The following is a 21,558-nucleotide window of genomic DNA, read 5'->3' on the forward strand; positions in this document are numbered from 1 at the left end:
AGAGCAAGTATTAGCGCCGCTCTTATCCATTATACAAATAGAAAAAGCCTATGTAGCTTCTAGATTTTCAAAGGCTACCATCATGAGAAATAAAGCCCTTTTGCTACGCAGGTTAATAAAAAATAGAAACATTCAGTACTAGTTTATAATTTCTAGTTAGAACACATCAAGGGAGGCAAAAGGGCAACAAAAAGAGTAAAAGAACCTCACCCCTCCCACGAGTACATTCTTCTTGATAAGCGGCCACGTGATGTTACATAACGCCAAGCACTGGATACGATAGTGAATGTAAACATGGCTGCTTTGGCGGGACAGGCAAATTTATTAAGAAGATTCGACGCAAATATTCCGCTGTAAATAGGTAAAGTAGTAATTTATTGTCCTTTATCTGTATATGACACTATTATGTAAGATAAAAATAGTTTTGTTCAAATTCTGAGGGCAAAAGACCCTTATTAAAACGAGTATGTGTTGAGTCGAACAATGGCTGGAGGCATTTTGTAAATGCACTATATTTAAGCCTTCCTTGCGGCGTTTTAAGAATATGAGGCTATTTTTAAGCACTCAAAGGAGACGATAAAAGAATCGTCATTTACTCTGTGAGACCGCTATTCTTGAGAGCTACACAAAGCAATCACCCATTTATCTGCAACAGTCACTCATTTGGAGACATTATTTGCTCCTTGGTAGGCCGTTACTAACTAACTCGTTTATAGATAGAAAGGCTTCGTAGCGCGCCAACACTCGCCAAGTTGTATTAAAAACCTTTCGAAACCTTTTAGTAATAAGTTTTAGAGATGTATGAAAAAAACAAAGTAGCTTTTAGCTCAGTGCTCGCTTGAAAGGTAAACACTGTCTGATAGCAATTCTAATTCATGTAAATATCAGACAAATTGTTTTTCATTTATGGTGAATATTTTGGCGAGAGATTGTTTGGTAATAACATTCATTTACTTTTCTCAGATATATATTCCTGGAACCTTCTTTCCTTGTATTTGTCGAAAATTTGTCAAATGGCTAAAGTAAGTATTTTTGTATAAGAACAGAATGATTTTAAAACACGTACACTCAACAAGCATATGGCAAAAATTTAAGTTTGCTGCCTGTCTTTTAGCAATGAATACAATCATTAATATTTTTTGTGTTGTCAATACACAATAAGCCGGGCATTTAAAATCTTCCCTTCAGCGTTTTCATTAAACGTAATTCTCAAATCCGCTAACAATGCTAAATTTTTTTTAGTTATTTCTGTTTGTTTCCTACAAAAATTTTGTTTATATATTTTCTTGTGAGTATAATCTGTTCGAAATGAAACTTTTTTTTTTATCCCGGCCATGATGTTAAGAAACATGGCCCGCTCCGTTCTTTCCTTTGTACCCGTGAAGCTGTCTGTTAAAATTGTTATTGTTAAGCTCGATTGCCATGTGAACTTGCTGCAACCAGCGTTTCTTCCTAAAAGTCATTGCAACACCCATGCTTTCCTTCGCCGCTTCGTGCATATCTTGTCCGGTGACCTTGCTGTACATGCGAGTCAACTGCAGGCTCAAATCCTCGCTGGAGGTTGCTCGACGACGTTGGTTTGCGCTGTGAAGGCGTTTAGGCGTTGAATTAAGAGACCGAGTTCTACGGCGTTGCTTGATAAGCGCGCCGTCGCTTTTAGAACTCTTCGCCGATTTTGTTGTCGAGGGGATGTTCTCTATTCTCGTATGATTTAAACTTGAATTACCACCAGGCAGTTTAATAGGCGGTATTCGATCAACTGATTTGTTTGTTTCTTCTTTTAGAGTATTTTCTGCCTCAATAGGCCGTTTTTGCGAGCTCACCGCAACCCCTTGCGTGACGAAAAAGTCATGGGCACTTCGGTTTCCTGATTCATCGATAACTTCAATATCAATATTTTTATCACTTTTGTTTACTCCGACCAGGCTTGTGTTTGTCGAAATCAGTGGCATGCTCTCACGCTGATCGTTTTTTGTTTCACTGCCGGTTTGTTTATCCTTGTGATGTTTCGACGACTGACAGAAACATAAGATTTCGTTGTCTTCTCTCTCTTTCCATCGGTACGCTTTACGTTGATTCGCTGTGCGTCTTTCTTGATTCGCATTCTTAATTTGCAACTTGTGTTTTATGGATGTTTCCAGTTTCGAAATATCGCTATGGCTACGCTGTTTCGAAACAGACGGTAGCAAGCAATCCACACAAGTCGCTCGGTCGCTGTTCGATTCTTCGCTCGATCCACTTGAACAGTTTCCTGAATCGGCTCTGTCGTCTTTTTCGCCGCTTTCACGAAGACTCAAAATTTCGCTACCTCCTGAGGAATTACCATTTTTGTCACTGAGTATTGATCTAAAACTTGTATTACTTTGTCCACCTGCCGTTGGTTTATTTTTCACACTCTTGAGTGCCAAAGAGAGCTGTATCTTTGAGGTGCCACTTTGCATATTTTCCCCGAAGCCGTCAACTTGAACCTTTTGCCCAACCACGGCACTTCGGTACGTTCTATTTTCCATTGCCAACAGAAGGGGATTAGGGGAATGTTTATGAAAGACAATAGCCCTATCCCGAGCGCGTTCACACCATTTTCGCACGCGCCAGTATATTCCCAACGTCAAACCGCATGTACTTCGAGAGCGGAACTGCTCGGCAATAAGCAGCTTAAAACACTCAGTTTGCTTGTACCTTCGTGCCATATTACACGGTGTCAGACCGTGTGCGTCCTTGGCAAGGATGCAGGCGTAATTGTGATGGATAAATTTCTGTAGACAATTAAGGCTGCCGTGTTGTGCGGCCTCGTGAACTGGAGTCTTTAAATGATCAGGATGCACTTCCTTGTTGCACCACTCTCGCACTGGGTGCTCTCCGACAGGTTCATCGCATCTCGCCCCGCTCTTGATCAGTTGAGTGGCGAGTTGCGTGTAATTGAAATGAGCCGCGATGAACAGTGCTACCCGAAGCTGGTACTTAAATACCAATGGATCATCATGAATACTAACCATGTGTTTTATGGTCGGAGTTAACTGCCCTGACGTAGCAGATTTTAGGAACGCACCCCAGCCATTCCATGTCTCTAAACGAATCGTGTCACCGTAATCGACAGAATATTTCTTCAATGGATGGCAATCGTACATCTCTTTTCCCTCTGAAGAAACGAGGCGAAACACGCTGACGTGTAACCCTGTCTTCTCTGTAATCATTGTTTTAAAATGTCCCACTTTTGTCTCCCAAACGTCAAACCATTCTGTAAACTTAAGCGTTTCGTTGAAATGTGAACAGGTGACACTAAGATAAGTTTTGACATTTTCTAGCAGTTCGCATCTCAGTGTTGCACCCGGTGGAATACTAATATCCGTGAAAACCCAATCGTCTTCTAAATTGGATCCCGCGTAATTAATCGCCATAAGCATATCGTTCTCGCTATCTTCGCTTTGCACCGTATCTAAATCGAGTTTCTTTCGAAGAGTGCCTTTTATCTCGCTCACCGTTTGCCCAACTTCAACGTCTAGTAAATGTCTGATTCCGTCGAACAGCACAAAAATCCTCATCTTCTATACCTTCGCTTGTGACAGAGGATGATTGATAGGAAAACGCGATTCGCAATTGCTTGTAGCTAGGCCAACAAACATCTGTATACCCAAAATAGCGTTTTATCACTAAGAAGCGACGGTTCAAATGCTCTAGGACATTAATATTTCATGGCAGTTCAGCGAAGCTTGCCTTTGTGACGTGAAGAGGTTGATAAGCCGAATAAAGTGCTATTAACAGCTTAAATAATTAACACACACAACGAACCAATCGCGCCAGGTATTTAGACAATTTCATGCGTCTTTGTTACCTGAGCGAGAAATGCAAATTCAGTATAGAAAGAAAGGATGTCGAATCATTTTAACATAACATAATTTTCTTTACTCATTGTCTTAGGTGTTCAGCAGGTTGAACGAAACCGCTCTTCTCACTTTCGGTAAATTGTTTTTCAACGCCTCGTTTACTTCGTTATAGCATCCTCAAACTGTTTGCTTTCCTCCTCAAACTTTAAGGCACGGTATAGATCTTTATCGTACACTTTTTTCGGGTGTAAACTGGTAGTTTTGCTCACTTGTAAAAGAATAGCTTGTTTTTGACAGTCATTAATACAAGATTAGTTTCCGTTCACTTTATTAGCAACAAATCTTTGCGACAAAAGAGAGCTTCGCATTATTGACAACGACTGATCATCGTGTTTGCTCAGACAAAAGGCTTCTCTAAAGCGGTGTCATTAAACTCGATCGAATCACTGTCTATCAACGAATCTATGTTAATATTATTTGACTGTTAAGTTTGTTGGTTTGTGTAATGCCTTGATAACCACGAGGTATATCGTCTCTGCGTCCATAAGCGCGAATTTACGGCTAGGGAAATACCTCTTCTTTTTATTACATCGGGGAAAAATAGATAATATTGACTCAGTAAAATTAAAAACATTACGTACCTCACGCAACGATTTACAATGCAAATTTAGAAATATTTAGCCACGTGCTTACACCATGTATAAGGCGTCACTGATGCGCGACGACTCCCGCTGGCTGATAAATGATGCGCGGAAGTTAGCGGGTGTGAAAAAACAACTCGCACGCCTGCTGGCTTTTTCTATTCCCGTTTGATAGCTATAGTACTCGTAGCTTCGCTTCGAAGCAAATATTTTTTGGAAAAAGTTTCATTGCTTGTACTCCAGCATTTTTAATTATTATGGAAATGTGGAAATCGTTCCAAGGTATGAAAAAATAAATGCCAAATGAATGGTTCTACATAATCAACAAATCGTTCAACTTTCAGAACCCGAAATTCTCTGACTGTGAACGCTAAAACTAAGAAAACTGATGAAGTAATAATTTACTTTGTCCTAGGTGAAAATTAAGTCGTCTTTTTAATTAAAATATAACTTCAAAACATTCAGGACTCCCGCGAGGCTCCAACAGAGACTGTAGGTAAAATGAGGAGGCCGGTAACACTGAAACACTTTTTAGGCGGCTCGGAATTTTCACCAACATCGCGCATGGTATAACCACTAGGAGATGGAGCAAAATCGCCGATATACTATGGATTATTTTAAAAATAAAAGAAACCACAACATAAAAGTTCAAACCGCTCTTATTGCACACAGAATTCAGTCTTTTCGATGGGGAAGATCATGAGGGGACGCAAATCGTCTGCACTGTAAGTACATATCAAGCTCCGCAAGAAGAGGGAATAGTTGAACACGTGCTCTTGCATCCGATCTCACAATTTACGAAAACTTCATTATTCTTGTGAAAAATGATAGCCGTCTTACTGAAACTTGATGACAAGTGTAAGCCGGCAAAGAAAACAGTGCAAAAGCAACTATCTGTCACATCGATGTCAGCAGCAACAGGATTATGACACCTTACAGCGTTCAAAAAGTCCCATACATTTTCTTAGACTAAAAGTCTAAGAAAATGTAGGGGACTCTCCGTGATACTTACAGTACAGACGATTTGCGTCCCCTCATGCGTGGGGAGGGGGAGGGGGAGGGGCTGCTAGTCGTATACGTATAGGTTACCGATCTGAAAAATGATGGGAACCCTAGCTTTGATATTTATGGCAAAGATTTCTTTCATTTGAATCGCTTACTTGGAAACAAAATTACCCAAAAATCTGTTTGGTATATCGCATGAGTGAAATCGATGAAGGACTACCCTAACGCCTCTAAAACGATTTTCTGTCACCTAAAAGAGTATTTTGCGACATCTTCTGGTAAACAATCTCGTGGTATTCAGAGAAGACTACTCCCCCTCCCTACCACCCTGAGATAAAACTTTCCATTTTTGGAAATGTCACAAGACATATAGTACACTGTTCCATTTAGCAGCTTCCAGGGAGGCTAACTGGATTAGTAATGACTGGTTTCCGACAAGTTCTCACTTCCAACCATTTATTTATTTTAGCTTCCCTGCAGTTTAACAACACATTACATTTTAAATTATCATTTATTTATAATTAAATTATTAATTTTAAATTAATATTCTTAAATAACAAGTTCTTTAAAATATTGTTTACGCTTCATTCTTAATACTTTCATTTATTCAGCGATTCACTAAAGTACTTACGTTTTAAAATTATGATCTGTCTCGACTAAGGCACTTATAACATGAAGGAAAAATAAATGTCTCATAGTAAACAATAACAGAAAAATTGAAAAAGGATTCTCACTAATTTAAGCATTAATAAATAGCGGCAGCATTTTTTGTTTTTATTCCACCGTCCTCCATTCTTAAAGAGTCTCGTGAATTTCTTCTATACTACAATGACCTTTTTGATTATTTTATTACGCCATCTTGCTAACAGAGTGTATTGAAAAGGCTCTATTAAACACTAGATAAAACTAAATTTTGGAAATTTTAGGAGTCTTTGAAAGTTTCATTGCAATTCTTCAGAATGAACTAGAATCCACTAGAGTAAATGATGGTTGTCGAAAGCACACAACTACCAGGTGCACATCAGAATCGACCAACAGAAAGAAAAGTGTTGCCAGAACGTAAACGAGTACATGACAGGTCGACGAGGGTGCCCAAGAGCTAACGAGAGTGCGCAAGCCGGGGAGTTGACGAAAGTAATCACAATTCGAAAATGATGCACAAGAGCAAATGAAGGTACTCAAGAGTCGAATACACTGTGATTACAAGAGAGTTGAAAAAAGTACACAAGTCCAAATTATTGAACAGGAGTCAAAGACAGCGATGCACACGAGTCAAAATAACACTCGAGAAAATAATGCACGAGTACACAAGAAGTAACGAGTGTCAACAAAATTATGTTTGTGAGTAGATAAATACAGATGATGGCAAGAGAGTGCTCAAGCGAAAATCATAAGAGAACGAATTTACAATAATTTGGTGATCGACTCGCTGACTATCGTACCGTAGAAAAAGTGGTGTGACGATATACAAACTGAAGTGGAAAAAAAAAATAAACAAACAAACAAATTAAAAACAAATCGTATTGAAAAATAAAACGAGCGAGACAAATTCTTTTTAGAATCCCGTTTCTGTGCATATGTCTTCAGTCGCTGCTAGGTAGCAATCTTTCCAAAATCTTTACTTATCGGAGGGCAACTTTGAGTGACAGCTATAACCGTGGCAAACGCAAGTTATTCTAAAGATTAACAATTTTGCAAGGTAAACTCTTAATAATCAGGTAACCTTTGGAAAAACATCTAGAAATAGAAAAAAGAAAGAGAATTATTTATCGCATACAACTCAATCTGTTGAAAGCTTATTTTACATGATATTTCCTCAAAGCTTGATTTCTTAAATCCTCCTAAAGTGGTGAGCCTTTAATGCTAGTGACTACACCAGCTCTCTTTCGATGAAAAGAGTATCACGCTTATGTGACAAATTTAAAAGCATTGTTTTTCACTTACTTGAAGTTTTTCGAACATTTTTTATCTTACACGATAATTTTGGTAATGAAGTTGATTTAATTTAATTGTGTTTACCAGAGTGTACACCCACCTAAAGGGTGCGGCTTTTAAGCTTTGTAAAATGTTATTCCATTTTGATTTTAAAAAAAATTGGCTCTTAAATTGCTTTTAAATCCTTGGTGATTGAAAAAGTGAGTTAGTTTAATTGTGTTTACCGGAGTGTACACCCACCTAAAGGGTGCGGCTTCTGAGCTTTGTTAAATTTTATTCCATTTTGATTTTCAAAAAATGGCTCTTAAATTGCTTTTTAAATCCTCGGTGATTAAAAAAACGTGTTCATTTGAACTAAAAAAAATTTCTCAGACTTTTGTTTAACAAAAGAAATGATGACTCCACGGTTACTGAAAACTCAGTAGATATGCGAGTAGCTTTTAACTTGATTTCAAGGTTCCACGTTACAGGTGGACTGACTTGATTCCTTCTGAATGTGCTACTGTAATATTCACCTTCACAGCAAAAGTTTCCAAAAAAATTCTTATTCGATAATAACGTTCGATATTCTTTATTACGCAGCTTTTTAAAAAGGTCGTGTAAGGGAAAGTCTATTTCTGACAATTCTACTTTGGATGACCTGGTTTTCAAGGTCATTCATTACTCGAATTAGGAGCCTTTTCAGTGCAGGTTTTGAGATCACTGTTGGATTGGAAACCAGCAATAAAACTTACAAGGGCTGTTAAAAATGCAACATGACTAAATTATGATTGGCGGAAATTGGCCGCGAAGCTATGACGTTCAAAGATATCACAAATATTAGATCTCTAGTCCTAATAAATGGAAAAGCAAACAATTAAAAAAATGTTCCTAAATTTTGATAAAGCTTTAAAGATTTTCATGTGGTAATTACAGAAATCTTAACATTTTCAATGAACCACAACCTTGACTGTTCGCAGTTTGGTCGTTTGTAATTAAAATTTTTAAGTCGAGCAGACTTCCCATCTGTTAATAGAAGCAGTACTTGGACTGGCCTAAATAAAACATTACCCATTTATTTTAATATATTAATATAACTATAGCTTACGTGTAATTCTATTAATAACGTAAATATAATTTACTTTGGCTAAAATATCACTGCCATTTTTCTCTAATAAAATACTCTACTTATTATATCGTGCGTGTAGATATTTTTATCAAGGCGTTAATAATAAGTGAATTTCATAAAATAAATCGTATATAATTCAATTTTAAAATGGAAAATCGAGAGAACGAATGACATTGTGAGGCAAAATACATATTTTAGGCGTGTGGCCATCTCTTGAAATCTCCAAAAATAACCTACCGTTTGTACAGGTAGCCTTTCGGTACGAAAGAACTCATAAAGCAGCGACTTTGTCAAGTAGTAAAAACTCCTTCATTTTGAAGGTAAATAAGGCATATTAACAATATTATACACCTCTACACTGTACAATAAATTTACGCCATCTACCGAAGATATTTTCAGGCGATATCGAAGTAGTTTCTTTCGTAACTCAATTTTTTCCATGAGCTTCTTAACTCCGTTCCCAATTTTCCATTCATTTATTTCATATTCTCCCATTCATACCATATCAAAATTCCAAATATTCCAACCAAATAAAACTGCTGGTTCCCCACGGTATTCATCGGAGACAATTACTGATTATGCCCAACAAGCAGTTAACAGCTCCAACCGATGGATAAGGTAATGTCGCGTAGCTCATTGTGCCCTGTTCCTCAAGTTTCCGCCCACCGAGCTAAGCCCCGGCTTACCAGCTCTCGGTTTATCAGGATTGTCTGAAAAGTTAAACAAAATTCATTCAGATAACTTTATCAGTGAATGCATTACTCAAGTGAAACATTTAATGATTGACCAGCTTGCCATAAGTCAGTCGTTAGTAACTTGGGTCTGTCTGTCTGTCGATCTGTTTGTCTTTCTGTCTGTCGATCTGTCTGTCTTTCTGTTTGTCTGTCTATTTGTCTGTCTTTCTGTCTATGTATCTGCCTGTCATTCTTTCTGTCTGTCTTTCTGTCTGTTTGACGCTCGGTCGGTTTGTTGGTCAGTCGGTATGTCGATAAGTCTGACAATCTGATCAGAATTTGAGTCGTGTTGATTTGAGATTGATATGGTAAATAAACCACTCGCTATTGGAGAAGGGTGGATTGTGCTAAAGAATTTTACCCATAACCTCTTCCTCCATTTTTAAAGTGACTGTCATTGTAGAAAAGCAGTTGTGTTGAAAAAACTGAGACGTTAGAAAATAACAACAACAAAAACAGACCAACAAACAAAAACTTCCAGTATTTAAAGAATGAAAACAAACGCATATGCCAGAGATACAATATGAAGCATGGGGCTTTCTTGGCGCACTCAGGTTCTAGTTTTAAACGTTATCTTTAGACTTCGACAAGTGAAAAACGTCTAATTTATCCTCGAAATTTTAATTTATTGTCTGGTAAAAAAAGTTTTCCGAATAAATTATGTCGTCAGCCAAAGGAAGTTATCTTGATTTGACAACAATTTCTCCCAACTAAATTGCAAGGAAATAAGAATTGGCTCCGAGGGAGAGTAACTCATCAGATCACACTAAGTGTGTACCTGCTGTCCTTGCACAAGGTACAGTTCCAAGCATGGCAAACCGCTTCTGTGACCAACAACGCGGGCAGTTAACACAGCATTCATTGTTAAATCCTCCAAAACCGCACCGGCCACGCTTGAAAACGTGTCTCCTGAAATGGTTATAAGTTAGTTAGTACATGATAACCTGTACAGTAAGGGAAGAAAAGGGTAAAAGAGAAAAAAAATTCATTCTCTTACTCCCAAGTTCTTAATAGCAATTCTTCTAGCTTTTTGTCAAAGATTTTTAGATTGAAGGTCTTGGAATTAGGTGTTAGATCACTCACTTCTCCCTAGCCGATAATTTTCTTTCATCTGATCACCATTCCGTTTGAAATGGTATTGGATTTTTAGGGATAGTGCTGGAATTATGTTCCACTGACTTCAACTGACTACGCATGAATACCACCAACCTTGAAGTGGGATCACGTTAGCAAGGTAGCATTCGATAGCTTGAAAAGGCAGCGTCAGAAAATCAGCCCTGAAAATTTAAACAACAACATTAACAAGTGGAAATTTTCCCATATTCTCAAATCTGTTTGTAAAGAATTTACTTACATAGAACGTGATTTAAAGAAGCTGTCCAAATTTTTTTTGTGGGGTTGGTGGGTAGTAGCTCGGCGCGGTTTAACACGAAAGATACAAAATAACGATCATATTATTAACAGAGCTAATAAAGATAATAATAATGATAGTAATAATAATAATGATAAGAAAGAAAGGCGAAAAGGAACCAAAGATAATTTCATCAAAACCTTCCACAAAGATAGCAGAAAGACAAAAACTTTACCAAAAGTCAAACTGATGAATGAATTCCATACATCTTTTTAAAGACTTTAAATATCCAATGTCACACCCTCTTAAAGAGTTTAAATATTCAATGTAAGTAATCCATCAACCATGATGATACTATAATGAGAGATGTGCGCACACCTACCAATAAAATATTAATTTTATAAAAAGTAAATAAAATAAAAGTAAAACTTTCAAAGGATACTGATTTTCAATGTTAAACCTAGGTTGAAGGCTGACAGACAGAACAAACGAGTCAATAGATACTAGATGACAGATTAAAGAAAACGCATTAAGAAAGGTTTACCATATCACCCATGAAAAAAACTGGACCCTAGAAAGGCGGGATTGTCAATAGAACATCTCTTCCCTTCCTCCCCCCTCACTCAGCATCCTAATCAATGGTTTAAACCCGTGACGTCATGCATACGTCAGAAATTGAAGTGGAAGTGTGAAGGATCTTCAATATAGAAACGTCCCTTTATTTTTAGTCCTAAGTAAGTAGACAAATATACACATCCTTCTTAAACAATGCTTGTTGTATTCGTTGAGATTGAACTTGAGCTCATGCCGGGGCGACAATTCTTCCGCGTCAGCTATTATCAAATGAAAAAATTGACAGTTTTATCTCGCACTGGTCAACTATCTCAAAAAAATTACCTACGAATCTAAATTCCGGTGTGAAGCCTTTTTTTAGCCCAAAACATAATACTGCAAATTAAAGCGGAAAAAAGGCGGCAGTTTCGGGAAGGAAAAAGCAAAACAAAAAAAAAAACAAAAAACCCGCCCCCACCTTACCTTCAATTCTCGAATTTTAATTAATAGCAAGTACGTGTTTTAGCAAGCCTACGTCAAGATGTAAGGCTCTCAAACACGAAAAGTTTCGTTCCCTCTCTGACTTCCGAGTTGTTCTCTACTATGACGCCATGACACTTTCTTGACTATGATTTATGCTGCAGCTAAGTGATTTGAAATTCAAAATGTTTCTAGTATTGAATTTTTTAACGTTGATACTGGAAGTATCCCTCCCATCACAAACTTAGCATATTCTATACAATTATATATCAATATGTATTTTATTATTTTTTCTCGCTCTTTTCGATTTTTATTGTTTAATTTTGTTTTCAGAGTAATTATGCTTTATACCTATAAAAAAGACTTACAAATTACGTTTTAGCTCCGCTCAATTTTCCTCCTCGCCAGTGATTCGCTTCTTTTCTACATTTAAACTGTGATTATAATATTTAGTAGAGGAAGCCCATCATGTAAAAGTCCTGCGGCTTCTCATGGGCTTGCACGCCACTTTTCGTCTTTCTTTTTTAACTTGATAATTAAATTTATGGCACAAGAAACAAAACATAGGAATTAGAATTATTGGAAAGTCTTGAGTTTCATCCATGAAATTCTCCTAGGTTTTAAAATGAGTTATTTCATTGCAAGGCGAAAATGTAGTTTAAAAAAGTAAAAACAAACGTTTTCAATAGTAGGTCTTCATAAGGGAAAAATTTTTAGCGCTTATGCTATTTTCTCTCTTCTTACTGGTGAACCAAAGGTTTAAGACTATGAAAAGTATATTATTCTACACTTTATGTGACCACATCTGTCTAGCATTCATCGATTTTGACAGCCATTCAAACCCGTACAAACTTTGCAGATTAGTTAAGGAAACATTTCTTTTACACTCCCTACTTAATGTTGCATAGCCTTCAACGTCCACGATCGGAAACATTATTCTCCCAATATAATTTTATAAGTATCCAAGCAGGCTATTGCTGAGAATTTGATGTTAATCAGTTTCCCCTGGCTGACAATTATCTTCATTCTCATTAGCAATTTGCTAGACAATATGTCAACATCCTACGAAGAATTTACCTGCTGATCATACACCAAATTTCAATTTCATTGGTCGTGGAAGCACTGAATTGTCTTTCGCAAATATCCTCATGTTTAAATTAAATATAGGGTCTCCGTGCAGTTTACACGTAGGCGATTACCAAAAAAATTAAAGTGTACAGAGCACGCACAGTTAATTCTTGAAAAAAAAAATCGTAATTATCCGCCGGCTTTGCCAAACGATGTCATCGAAGAAGACCTGTTGTTTTAAATAGTATGAAGTGGGAGTCATCAACCAGAGGTATCTAAACCACCTGTCATACATCACAAGTGGATCAAAGACCAGAGAAAAAACGTAAACGAAACCATATCTAAGGCTATATTTCCTGTTGAAATGCGTTCCTGTTTAATTACAACGAAACAGCTAACAGAGAAACGATTTGAAAGGAAGCGAATCGTTATGGAAGAAGCACAACTTCGAGATGTTTTTCCGGCAAACACGGAATTTTTTAAAATTAATCACCATAAATGAAAGCCAGCATATCGTAACCTTGAGACTGATGAACTCTGAGTTAAATAAAAATATATCTCCTTTAAAACTCGTGACCATAGAGCAAGGGGGTGTGTGTTTTAAAAACGCGCGCACATAAGATTACTTATTCAGGACCAAATTGTGGAAGGCGTGGGAAATTTTGATCAAACTATCTTTCTTTTCGAGAAACACCGCCAAAGAAAAAAATTAAATTTAAACTTTCTATGGACACGGAAGTATTTACACCCTTCAAGTATGCCAAAAACAGGGAAAAAAACTCAGAAAATAGAATCGCTAGTCTTAATGAAGTCGATGTTCAAACAGCATGGAAATGAGTAGGAACCGTTTATGTGAACGTGGCAGAAGAGCCATATTTACTTTTTCCTTCCAGGCCTACACGTTTCAAATACACGGTGCCTAAAAAGGGTTAGCTAAGCTTTGTAAAGAAAGTTTTCAATATCGATGTCTGAGTTTTATTCGACTTAATTTTATCGGACTGAATTGACAAGACATGGGATGTTAAGTAAGCCCTTTACGCGAAATACTCGTGTCTCAACTGTATAATCATCAAGTGGAGAGTACTTTTCTTCGCGTTTTCCGAAGAGCAATGTAAAACTAATTTCTGTAAAATACTAAGGTTTCGGTTTAGCGAAAGTTTGAACCAGAACAAATGACTAAGCATTAAAAAGTGACTGGCAGAGGTCACATATGCATCTTTGTAACACAATCGCTTGCTCACCTTAATTGTCGGAGACTCGACGCAGCAATCCTTCCATATCCTCCATAATCCAAATATTTAACCTCTACTTCGTCAGGATTACCAGTTGGCCCAAGAACTTGTGCCCTGTACCAGCCATTATAGGTGTATGCCGGCGCCGCACAGCACGAGCCCACCACAATTGGTTGTGGAAGAGGAAGAATCAATGGCGCTGTCCCTTGTCCGTAGCATTGCAACATGTTCTGGTGAAGGTCTTGAAGCTGCCTTTGCATGAAGTCGTTATGCAACTGCACGAAAAAGTGACCAGCATCCGCTACGCTCGTCACCACCACATCGAAGTTAGCAACGCTCGGAAGCATAGCTTGAACGAAAGGTAAGGCCTGTACGGGCATGGCAGCGGTCACCATGGGCTGAACGTGTACAGCGTTTGCTGTACCGTTTACAGCAGAGTTGAGCCTTGTCAGGGGTACACAGGGAAACTTTTCGTGAATAGAATCTAGCGCACTTTGAATCTGTGTGGCGTTTCCTGTAACTGAGATGATTCGATGCGTTGAAACTTCGCCTGGCGACTGAGGAATCAATCGAATTTTCGCTCCAGATTTCTCGGAGATCACTCGAACGTTTTTGCCTTTCCGTCCTATCAATCTTCCGCACAAAATCTGGGGGAATTCAATCTCCCACACGTCTTTGTTGCTGTTGTCTGAGCTTTTTCGGGATCTTGCATTCTCTTCGCCGAGAGGTGGAGTGCCATTATTGAAACCTTCAGTGAAACTCAAAAGAGTGCCACTATCGACACTTCCCTCGCTAGCTGATTCTTCTCCGCCCGACGATTCTTTGAGTTCCGAACTCGTCGACGGCTTCGTTTCTACCCCGTAATCTTGTTGTGTGCTTTCTGTTGTGCTTGGCTGTTTTTCCAGCCGGAAATGGTGCAAGTCTGAAGCTTCCGTGTCTACATTGAACTCACTAACTTCGCTGTTCTCGCTCGAGGCACCTTTGTGTTTGCCTGGGATGATTTTCTCCTTTCCCTCACTGTTTACATCTGGTTTTTCTTCAAGCTGCTCAAGTTCTTCCGCCTCCTTGTTCTTCTTTTTCAGCCATAAAAAACTTACGATGATAGTGATGGCAGCCGGTAGGACAAGAGATACAAACAGTTTGGTAGAAAAGTGCATATCGGCCAACCTAAGGACGAAGCATTGAAATAAACTAAGCAAAAACACAAAACGAAACGAACGGATGGGAACAGTTGACCGCTAAATTTCGTTAGCTGAAACCCCCTTACGAACACATAAGACCCGATTTCAGAAGCATTACAATCTTTTTCAATTTTTTCTCCAAAGTTTGAAAGCTTAACGATCTTTTGGATGGCAAAGAAGATGTGTTCTGTTTTTAAGGGACTTAAAAATTTGCATTGGGCGTTCGGTTACCAGTAATTTATCAACCTAGGTCTAGCAAGTAAAGTTGTTACACCAGTAAAGTGTTTCACCAAATACTGGAATCTAACAAGGAAACGACTCTTCGTGTTTCTAGCCTGGTTTTGGCCAAGATTCACCCAGTGGTCTTCATATCTCACAGCCCGCGAAATACTTCGACACAGCATATGAAACCCAGGTCTGGCGACATTATGTAAAGTTCGGTGAATGCACGGGCAATGCGTGATATAAATTACCTTGACACGTTTTTGTCGAAAAGAACTTGTGTAAGCGTAGCCACAGGAACTCCTTAGATCATTCAAATACGATGTACGTCAATACTTTCAGGAATTATTGCTGCAATATCGTTTCCGCAACAAGAAAATATCCTCGGTTTCGATAGAAAGTCCGCTTCTGTGACATGCGCACTAAACCTTGATTTTGCTCTTAGCTAGACACTGGTAGATCCCTTAAGATGGGGTTAAAGCAGAGTTGGAGTCGTCTCTAGTGCAATCCACACTACTTGTTGGATTGAACCTGGCTGTAACTCTAAAATCTTTCAAGGGCACTGCCTAGGTGCTAGACTATTCGACTCAAACGAAATGTCGGCTCTAATCCCTCGTAAGAACTGCTGAGTGTTCTATGTGGTTTATAGGGCCCACACTTGAAGGAGGAATAAGAGTAATGAGATCAACAACGACTGCAAATGTCTAGTACAATAAATCACGCAGCTAAGTGGTCACCACTTACACCGGGGAAACGCCGACACTAGCTCTCTCTCTCCCAAGAGATATTGGAGACATTTTAGATTCACGCGCGGGTACAACTACTTGCGCGATTTTTGACTGCAAGTTCTGTGCAAAATGCCAAAGTAATGAACTACTATAAGCTTTCTTTGTGTGTTTTGGCGACATTGTTCACGAGTTCGTTTTTGCCGTAGGTGGCTTAACTCCGTCCTAATTGCAAAATAATAAAATTGCTAGTGTTTAGATTAATCATTTCGCCACCACACTTTTCCGCGTCGCTTATTTTCTTGTCTTTTTTCTTCAAAAAAAACTTTTAACTATATTATTAAAAAACTGGCACATAAGCCACTATCTTCAGTTGTTGTGTTTCTTCAATCAGCGCTCAAAGCCCGAGGAAATGGCAGCCGTAAAACCAGTCCGATCTGAAGAGAGCTGCATGAGTTTTGAGTTGATTTTTTTTTTTCTTACAGTCAATGCTTAGGCCAAACAAGGACGTTAGTCAAAAAGCGTTCGCTCATCAAAATTAGCGACGAGACTGATGAAGCTCGAATTGAAACTGCACATCTACTTCTCAAGAAGATTTAATTCAGAGGTCATGTAGCTAATGAGAAAAGCGGCAAGCATATCGCGAAAAATGGTCGAAAATAACACAACTCGACAACTTGCGTTTACCTGATAGACAAAACACGCAGAAAGCATTTTATTACATAACCAGAATGGTGATGAGACAAACACACCACCCAACCAAATTATTATAGAAGAAAATATCTTTTCGGACGAGAATTTGTTCATTACCGTGTAGTGTTGTTGTGCACTGTCGTGTTCTTAACTGCTTGCCTGTACTGCAACGCAATTTGACTTTTAACTGATGACTATGTGTCGTGCATTTTCATTGTACCTCATACGCCTCGCATTTCGTTCTTGCCCAGCGGGCACTTCACGAAGAGTGGCCATTTTCTGCACGCGTTTATTCCGGTTCCGTGGCCACGACTGACGCTTATCAGTTAAGCCTCGTCCTTGACAAAACGTCGAGGGACTACAGAGTGCGCTCTAAAAGATAGACTTGTTTCTTTCATTTCAGATGTGTAACTGTTCCGCCGATAGGATAATCGGGAGAATAACAACTTTGTATGCGCAAAGCTAAAACGGGGCATGCTATTTTGATCTGAGCAGGTGGATTTATGTGGCGAGCTTAAGGGCTGGTTAATTTGAGTTAATTTGGCTGGTTTTAGCTCAATAGAAACCGACCTGGCCATCTCAATTTTGCAACGTCTTTTTACGAAAATAAACATTTTGTTGAGTGAAAATTTCAAAATGTAAGCCTCTCACCGCTGCACTATCATGTAACGTCGAGTTGCAATCTCCGTATAACTAAAACCAGCTTTAAACTTGTTCACCAAGAATATGCTTAATAACTAAAATATGTCACCTACATATGAACACCGGTGCATCGGAAGTGACGTTTCGCAGGCTACAAATCTTAACTTGATCGTTAACAAGAGTAGATTAACACAGGGGAGACACTCACGCACACCTACCACAAATGTAGGAGTATCAACTGCAAAGTATAAAGTAAAAAACTACAGCATTAATTTCCTCGACATTTTTTCTTTTGAACCCAACATCGTGTAGACTCGAAACCTTTTCTCGTCTTTCTTCTTCTCGATCAGATGCATTCCGGAGAAAAATACAATGACTTCAAGCCTTCCCTAACACTCAATTAAGTGGCATACACCGATAATCTTAGCGTGAAACAAATTAGGGGTAATTTTACTTCCAAGTAAAGGGTGTACACCTTGTTGTTGACTATGTAGATATTGCTGCTCCAAAGAATATGTTTTTTTTATCGTTCTGTCTAAAATTGAAATAGATTTAGATCGTGTAGGTCTTTTGAGGTTTCTTCACATTTTAGAAACGAAGTGTAGAAATGGGTACGTTCTACGGCAGAGGAAAAATGCCCTAGCTATCATTCCTCTTTAGGAAATTTGATTCCGAAATTGGAGGCATTTGCAAAAATTTCCTTCAAAATATTGTAAACTGATCAACGCTGTCTGGCCGAAGTTCCTCGCAAAGAGTTGTTAACTAACTCAAAATACCCTCCCAGGCGGAGGGTCAATAAAAACTACTATACTGGTTCAGTTCAAGAAGAGAACCAAACTGGGGTTAAATTTTTTAAGAGACATGCCCCGCATTCTCACTTTGTGTTGTTCCGTCTTGGTGGGGTGTTAGTCCATCCTGGGATTTTCCCCTTAACCGGTTGCCATGACACGCAATTTACCAATGCCAATTAGACTTGTAGATCAAAGAGTTCGTGAGGTGGTAACGTATCTTACCCAAATTACACGTTACCATGAGAAATTTTCTTAGGCTTCAAAATCTCGATCTATTGACCTTTATGCACCCAATTAAGCTACGCTTTTACCACAAGCAATTAACGCTACTTTCAAAAGCCCGTTTACTTAAACAATGCCGGCTATAAAGTGATTCTAAAACACAAAAACGCCGGTGCTATAAAGAATCTTGCCGTTGCAAAGTTAAGGCAACTTGAACTACCGACCCACGATTGGAACGTTGAAACAAACCGATATGTAAGCACAGTAACCTGAGGCAGAAATTGCTGTTAGTAATTTTGTGGAATAGAAAATGAATTTCGTAAATCGTTCGTACACTTTCTTCGAATGTTCGATGATTCTCACAGTATCGCATGTTGACAATAAAGCGACATTTTCTGTATACCTGGATTTGCGTAGATGAGTCTTTAACAGAACATCTTCCGCGACATCCGTTGCAAAAATTAAGGCAACTTGAACTACCGACTCACGAATGGAAGGTTGACAAAAAAACCGATATGTAAGCACAATTACTAGTGGCAGAAATTGTTGTTAGTAATTTTGTAGAATGGAAAATGAACTTCTTAAATCGCCCGTACACTTTCTTCCTCGCCGTTACTTGTTCGATAATTCTCACAGTATCGCATGTTGGCAATAAAGCTACATTTTCTATATACCTGGATTTACGTAGATGAGTCTTTAACAGAACATCTTCCTCGACATCCATCGAAACGGCGTTCGCATTCCGGTGAATTCATTCCCTAACATGACCCGCTAGCGATACTATACTGGAACAAAACCGTCAAAAAATGAAATTCCCGTGACTGTTCCTATTTTGCACTGAGGGTAATTAAAACAGGAAGAAAAAAAAGACGGGAAGTCTCTAAAGAGAAAGTGAGGGACTTTGTCGACATTGAGAGCAGAAACTTTCCCTTACAGTAACTGACCTTGTAAAAAATTCTCTAGGAATAGACAAATTGCTTTGAGATACGAATTTTGTGTTGTGATTTACCAAATATGCCACATCTACACTGTTCTTGATATCCCCAAAACTATCTATCATTCGCTGTGCCTTGACGACTCCGGTGAGTGGAACGCCAACTTCCTTAGCTATCACTGAGACATCCCGTTTATTTAGTCTACTTCCCACAGCAAATTAACTCGTCAAAATAATCGCGTTCATTTTTAACCTGATTTCTTACGTTGAGGAAAGAACGCTCTTTCGGCTAAAGTTTAGTTGACATTTTTTCCTGCTTTCGCTTTTAATAACCATAGCTTTCAATTACCAAACGTATAGGATATGGCGGAGAAGGAAAATACTTGTAGTTGGAGTTTGCCTAAAACTTCCTCCTCAATGGTTTCGATGAATTTCTATTTCAACGAAATGCGACATTGATACATCTAAAAATGAAAGAACTAAAACTAGGTCGAGTTGAAATATCAGATTTTTTTAAAACAAGCGTTCCAATTTCATCAGTCGTTACCATGGGAAAACCATGCCTAATTTCTTTGGTTCATCTTCAGGAAACCACTGAATCTCTGTTATTATTTCGATCAAGTTGGTTCAAAGCCGTAATGACGTAACGTAACAGACTGAGAAAATGTTTTCACCTTAAATTCCACGTGACAAACAGAAACCTTAGTACCCACGCCTTTCATAATAAGACACAATGGAGACATGTTCCGTTGTTAGCAACGCTATAAGCCGTGAGAACATGACGAGTGCAACACGAAGATATAGTGCAGAAAATAAACTACTGCCCACGCTTGAATTAACTTGACGCTGTTGAGTCACATTCTGGTGATAGCAACTCTTCTCATCATCGATCACACGCTATTTCCCACACGAACTACGCTTTTGCCAAATAAGGAAAAAGTTCCGTAGAAAAACGTTTCTGCGGTGTGCAATGGTGGTTAAAAAAACATAATTCTAGTTCCACCTTTCACTTTCAAGGATCAGTAACAGAATTCAGCGCATTAGAAAAACGGAAGATGAAATTATTACTGTACGATGAGAAATTGTATCACGACGTTTACGCTATCCTTATAGGGAAGTAACTTAAAGTAACAAAAGACTTTGAAAAACAACAGAGAACAAAAAAAACCCTCTGTAACAACAACAGAAGTATGAAAAATGATTTTGAGAAGGATTTTCCGGCGTCTGCTCGGGAAAACAACCTGACACATTGCGAGTGGCGGTCTGGAAAACATGCCAGAAAAAAAAAAAACTTGCGTTTAAAGCTTGCGAGTTTTGACAGGCCGAAACGGTGTAAAAACACGGCCCTTCGCACAGAGAAAAATATCATTTTTGCATGTTTTTTTTTTTCATGATTATCATATGCGTGGTAAACAGAACTCACTGGAATTGCCTTGCCTTTTAAGCTGAAATGGTTTAGCGCCTAACTCATATCCAGGAAACATGGGTTGGAGCTACTTCCGCTGATGTCTCAATTCTTTTCGTAAGCTTTGCTTTATGCATTTTGCTTTCATAACAGTTTCCTTGTAACTTATTATCCACAAGCCAAATGTGACAAATTAAAATAACTTACTTGCGATCACATTTCCATTTATGCATTTTTCTCTCGTAATCTTTGGCATTCATTATCTTCCACGTCAATTGTCTGCTTCGCTTCGAGAATTATCGAGGTCTGCTCTCAAACTTTATCACGCCACTTTACCGTCACCTCTTTAAAAATAGGAAACGAGCCAAAATACTTAAATGGTGCTTGTTTGCGGACCTTATCAATCTTCTCCGCTTTTTATTGCACTTTTCCGGTTTGATTTGTCAAGCTTTATCAAGCGTTTACTGTATGAGACTTTTTTACCGTACAAAAAACACTGTTACAGGTCCGTATAAATTCCACTCAAACTACTGCGGTCGGCTTCAGCAGGTGAATTCCTCTTAAACTTTGATCGAAGCGAGGACGCGTTTCGTTAGTTTATTCTTGCCTTTAGCGCCTAAAATAAGGCAAATTATAGTTCTTTCAATAACCCTGTAAGCCCTTGTAGGCTCTAATGGACACGCGTCTGAAACACGAAAACTACGAGGACGCATTGCGATGATTCATTCTTGCGATTAGCACCGTTACTACTACCGCTTAAATGTTCTTTAAATAACTCTGTAAAACCTTGTAGGCTCTGGTGGACACACGTCT

At 38.5% G+C, this 21,558-nt stretch overlaps 2 protein-coding genes and 1 long non-coding RNA gene across 10 annotated transcripts in view; 1 reads left to right on the plus strand and 2 right to left on the minus strand.

Moving 5' to 3' along the window:
• Positions 1 to 272: 272 nt before the first annotated feature.
• The window catches only part of LOC149036264 (uncharacterized), a 32,749-nt gene continuing 11,463 nt past the window's right edge, over positions 273 to 21,558 (plus strand). Inside the window, exons 1-2 of the long non-coding RNA XR_016182034.1 lie at positions 273 to 361; positions 964 to 1,022. This is a non-coding gene — a long non-coding RNA (uncharacterized LOC149036264). The remainder of the gene's footprint in view (positions 362 to 963; positions 1,023 to 21,558) is intronic.
• LOC113677182 (uncharacterized) lies at positions 359 to 5,092 on the minus strand. The gene has a single exon (XM_027193946.2). The coding sequence runs from the start codon at positions 3,540 to 3,542 to the stop codon at positions 1,341 to 1,343; it is 2,202 nt and encodes a 733-aa protein (XP_027049747.2). The 5' UTR covers positions 3,543 to 5,092; the 3' UTR covers positions 359 to 1,340.
• Positions 5,910 to 21,558, minus strand: part of LOC113677198 (A-kinase anchor protein 1, mitochondrial) — a 28,227-nt gene continuing 12,578 nt past the window's right edge. For 5 of the 8 annotated variants that reach the window (XM_089190738.1, XM_089190739.1, XM_027193964.2 and 2 more), the window contains 4 exons: positions 13,940 to 15,097; positions 10,457 to 10,524; positions 10,026 to 10,156; positions 5,910 to 9,223 (listed from right to left, as the gene is read on the minus strand). In XM_089190738.1, the coding sequence (XP_089046864.1) occupies positions 9,164 to 9,223; positions 10,026 to 10,156; positions 10,457 to 10,524; positions 13,940 to 15,087 (1,407 nt within the window). In that variant the 5' untranslated portion in view covers positions 15,088 to 15,097 and the 3' untranslated portion in view covers positions 5,910 to 9,163. Of the gene's footprint in view, positions 9,224 to 10,025; positions 10,157 to 10,456; positions 10,525 to 13,939; positions 15,098 to 19,080; positions 19,194 to 20,952; positions 21,090 to 21,558 lie in introns of those variants that run through there. The other 3 variants (XM_089190736.1, XM_089190735.1, XM_089190737.1) reach the window with 2 other exon arrangements.

This window comes from Pocillopora damicornis, chromosome 12 (assembly GCF_964200805.1).
Source record: "Pocillopora damicornis chromosome 12, jaPocDami1.2, whole genome shotgun sequence".
NCBI classification, from domain to species: Eukaryota; Metazoa; Cnidaria; class Anthozoa; order Scleractinia; family Pocilloporidae; genus Pocillopora; species Pocillopora damicornis.

Excerpts from the sequence above, each read along its gene's own strand:
- LOC113677182 (XM_027193946.2), bottom strand. The coding sequence starts at position 3,542 with ATGAGGATTTTTGTGCTGTTCGACGGAATCAGACATTTACTAGACGTT.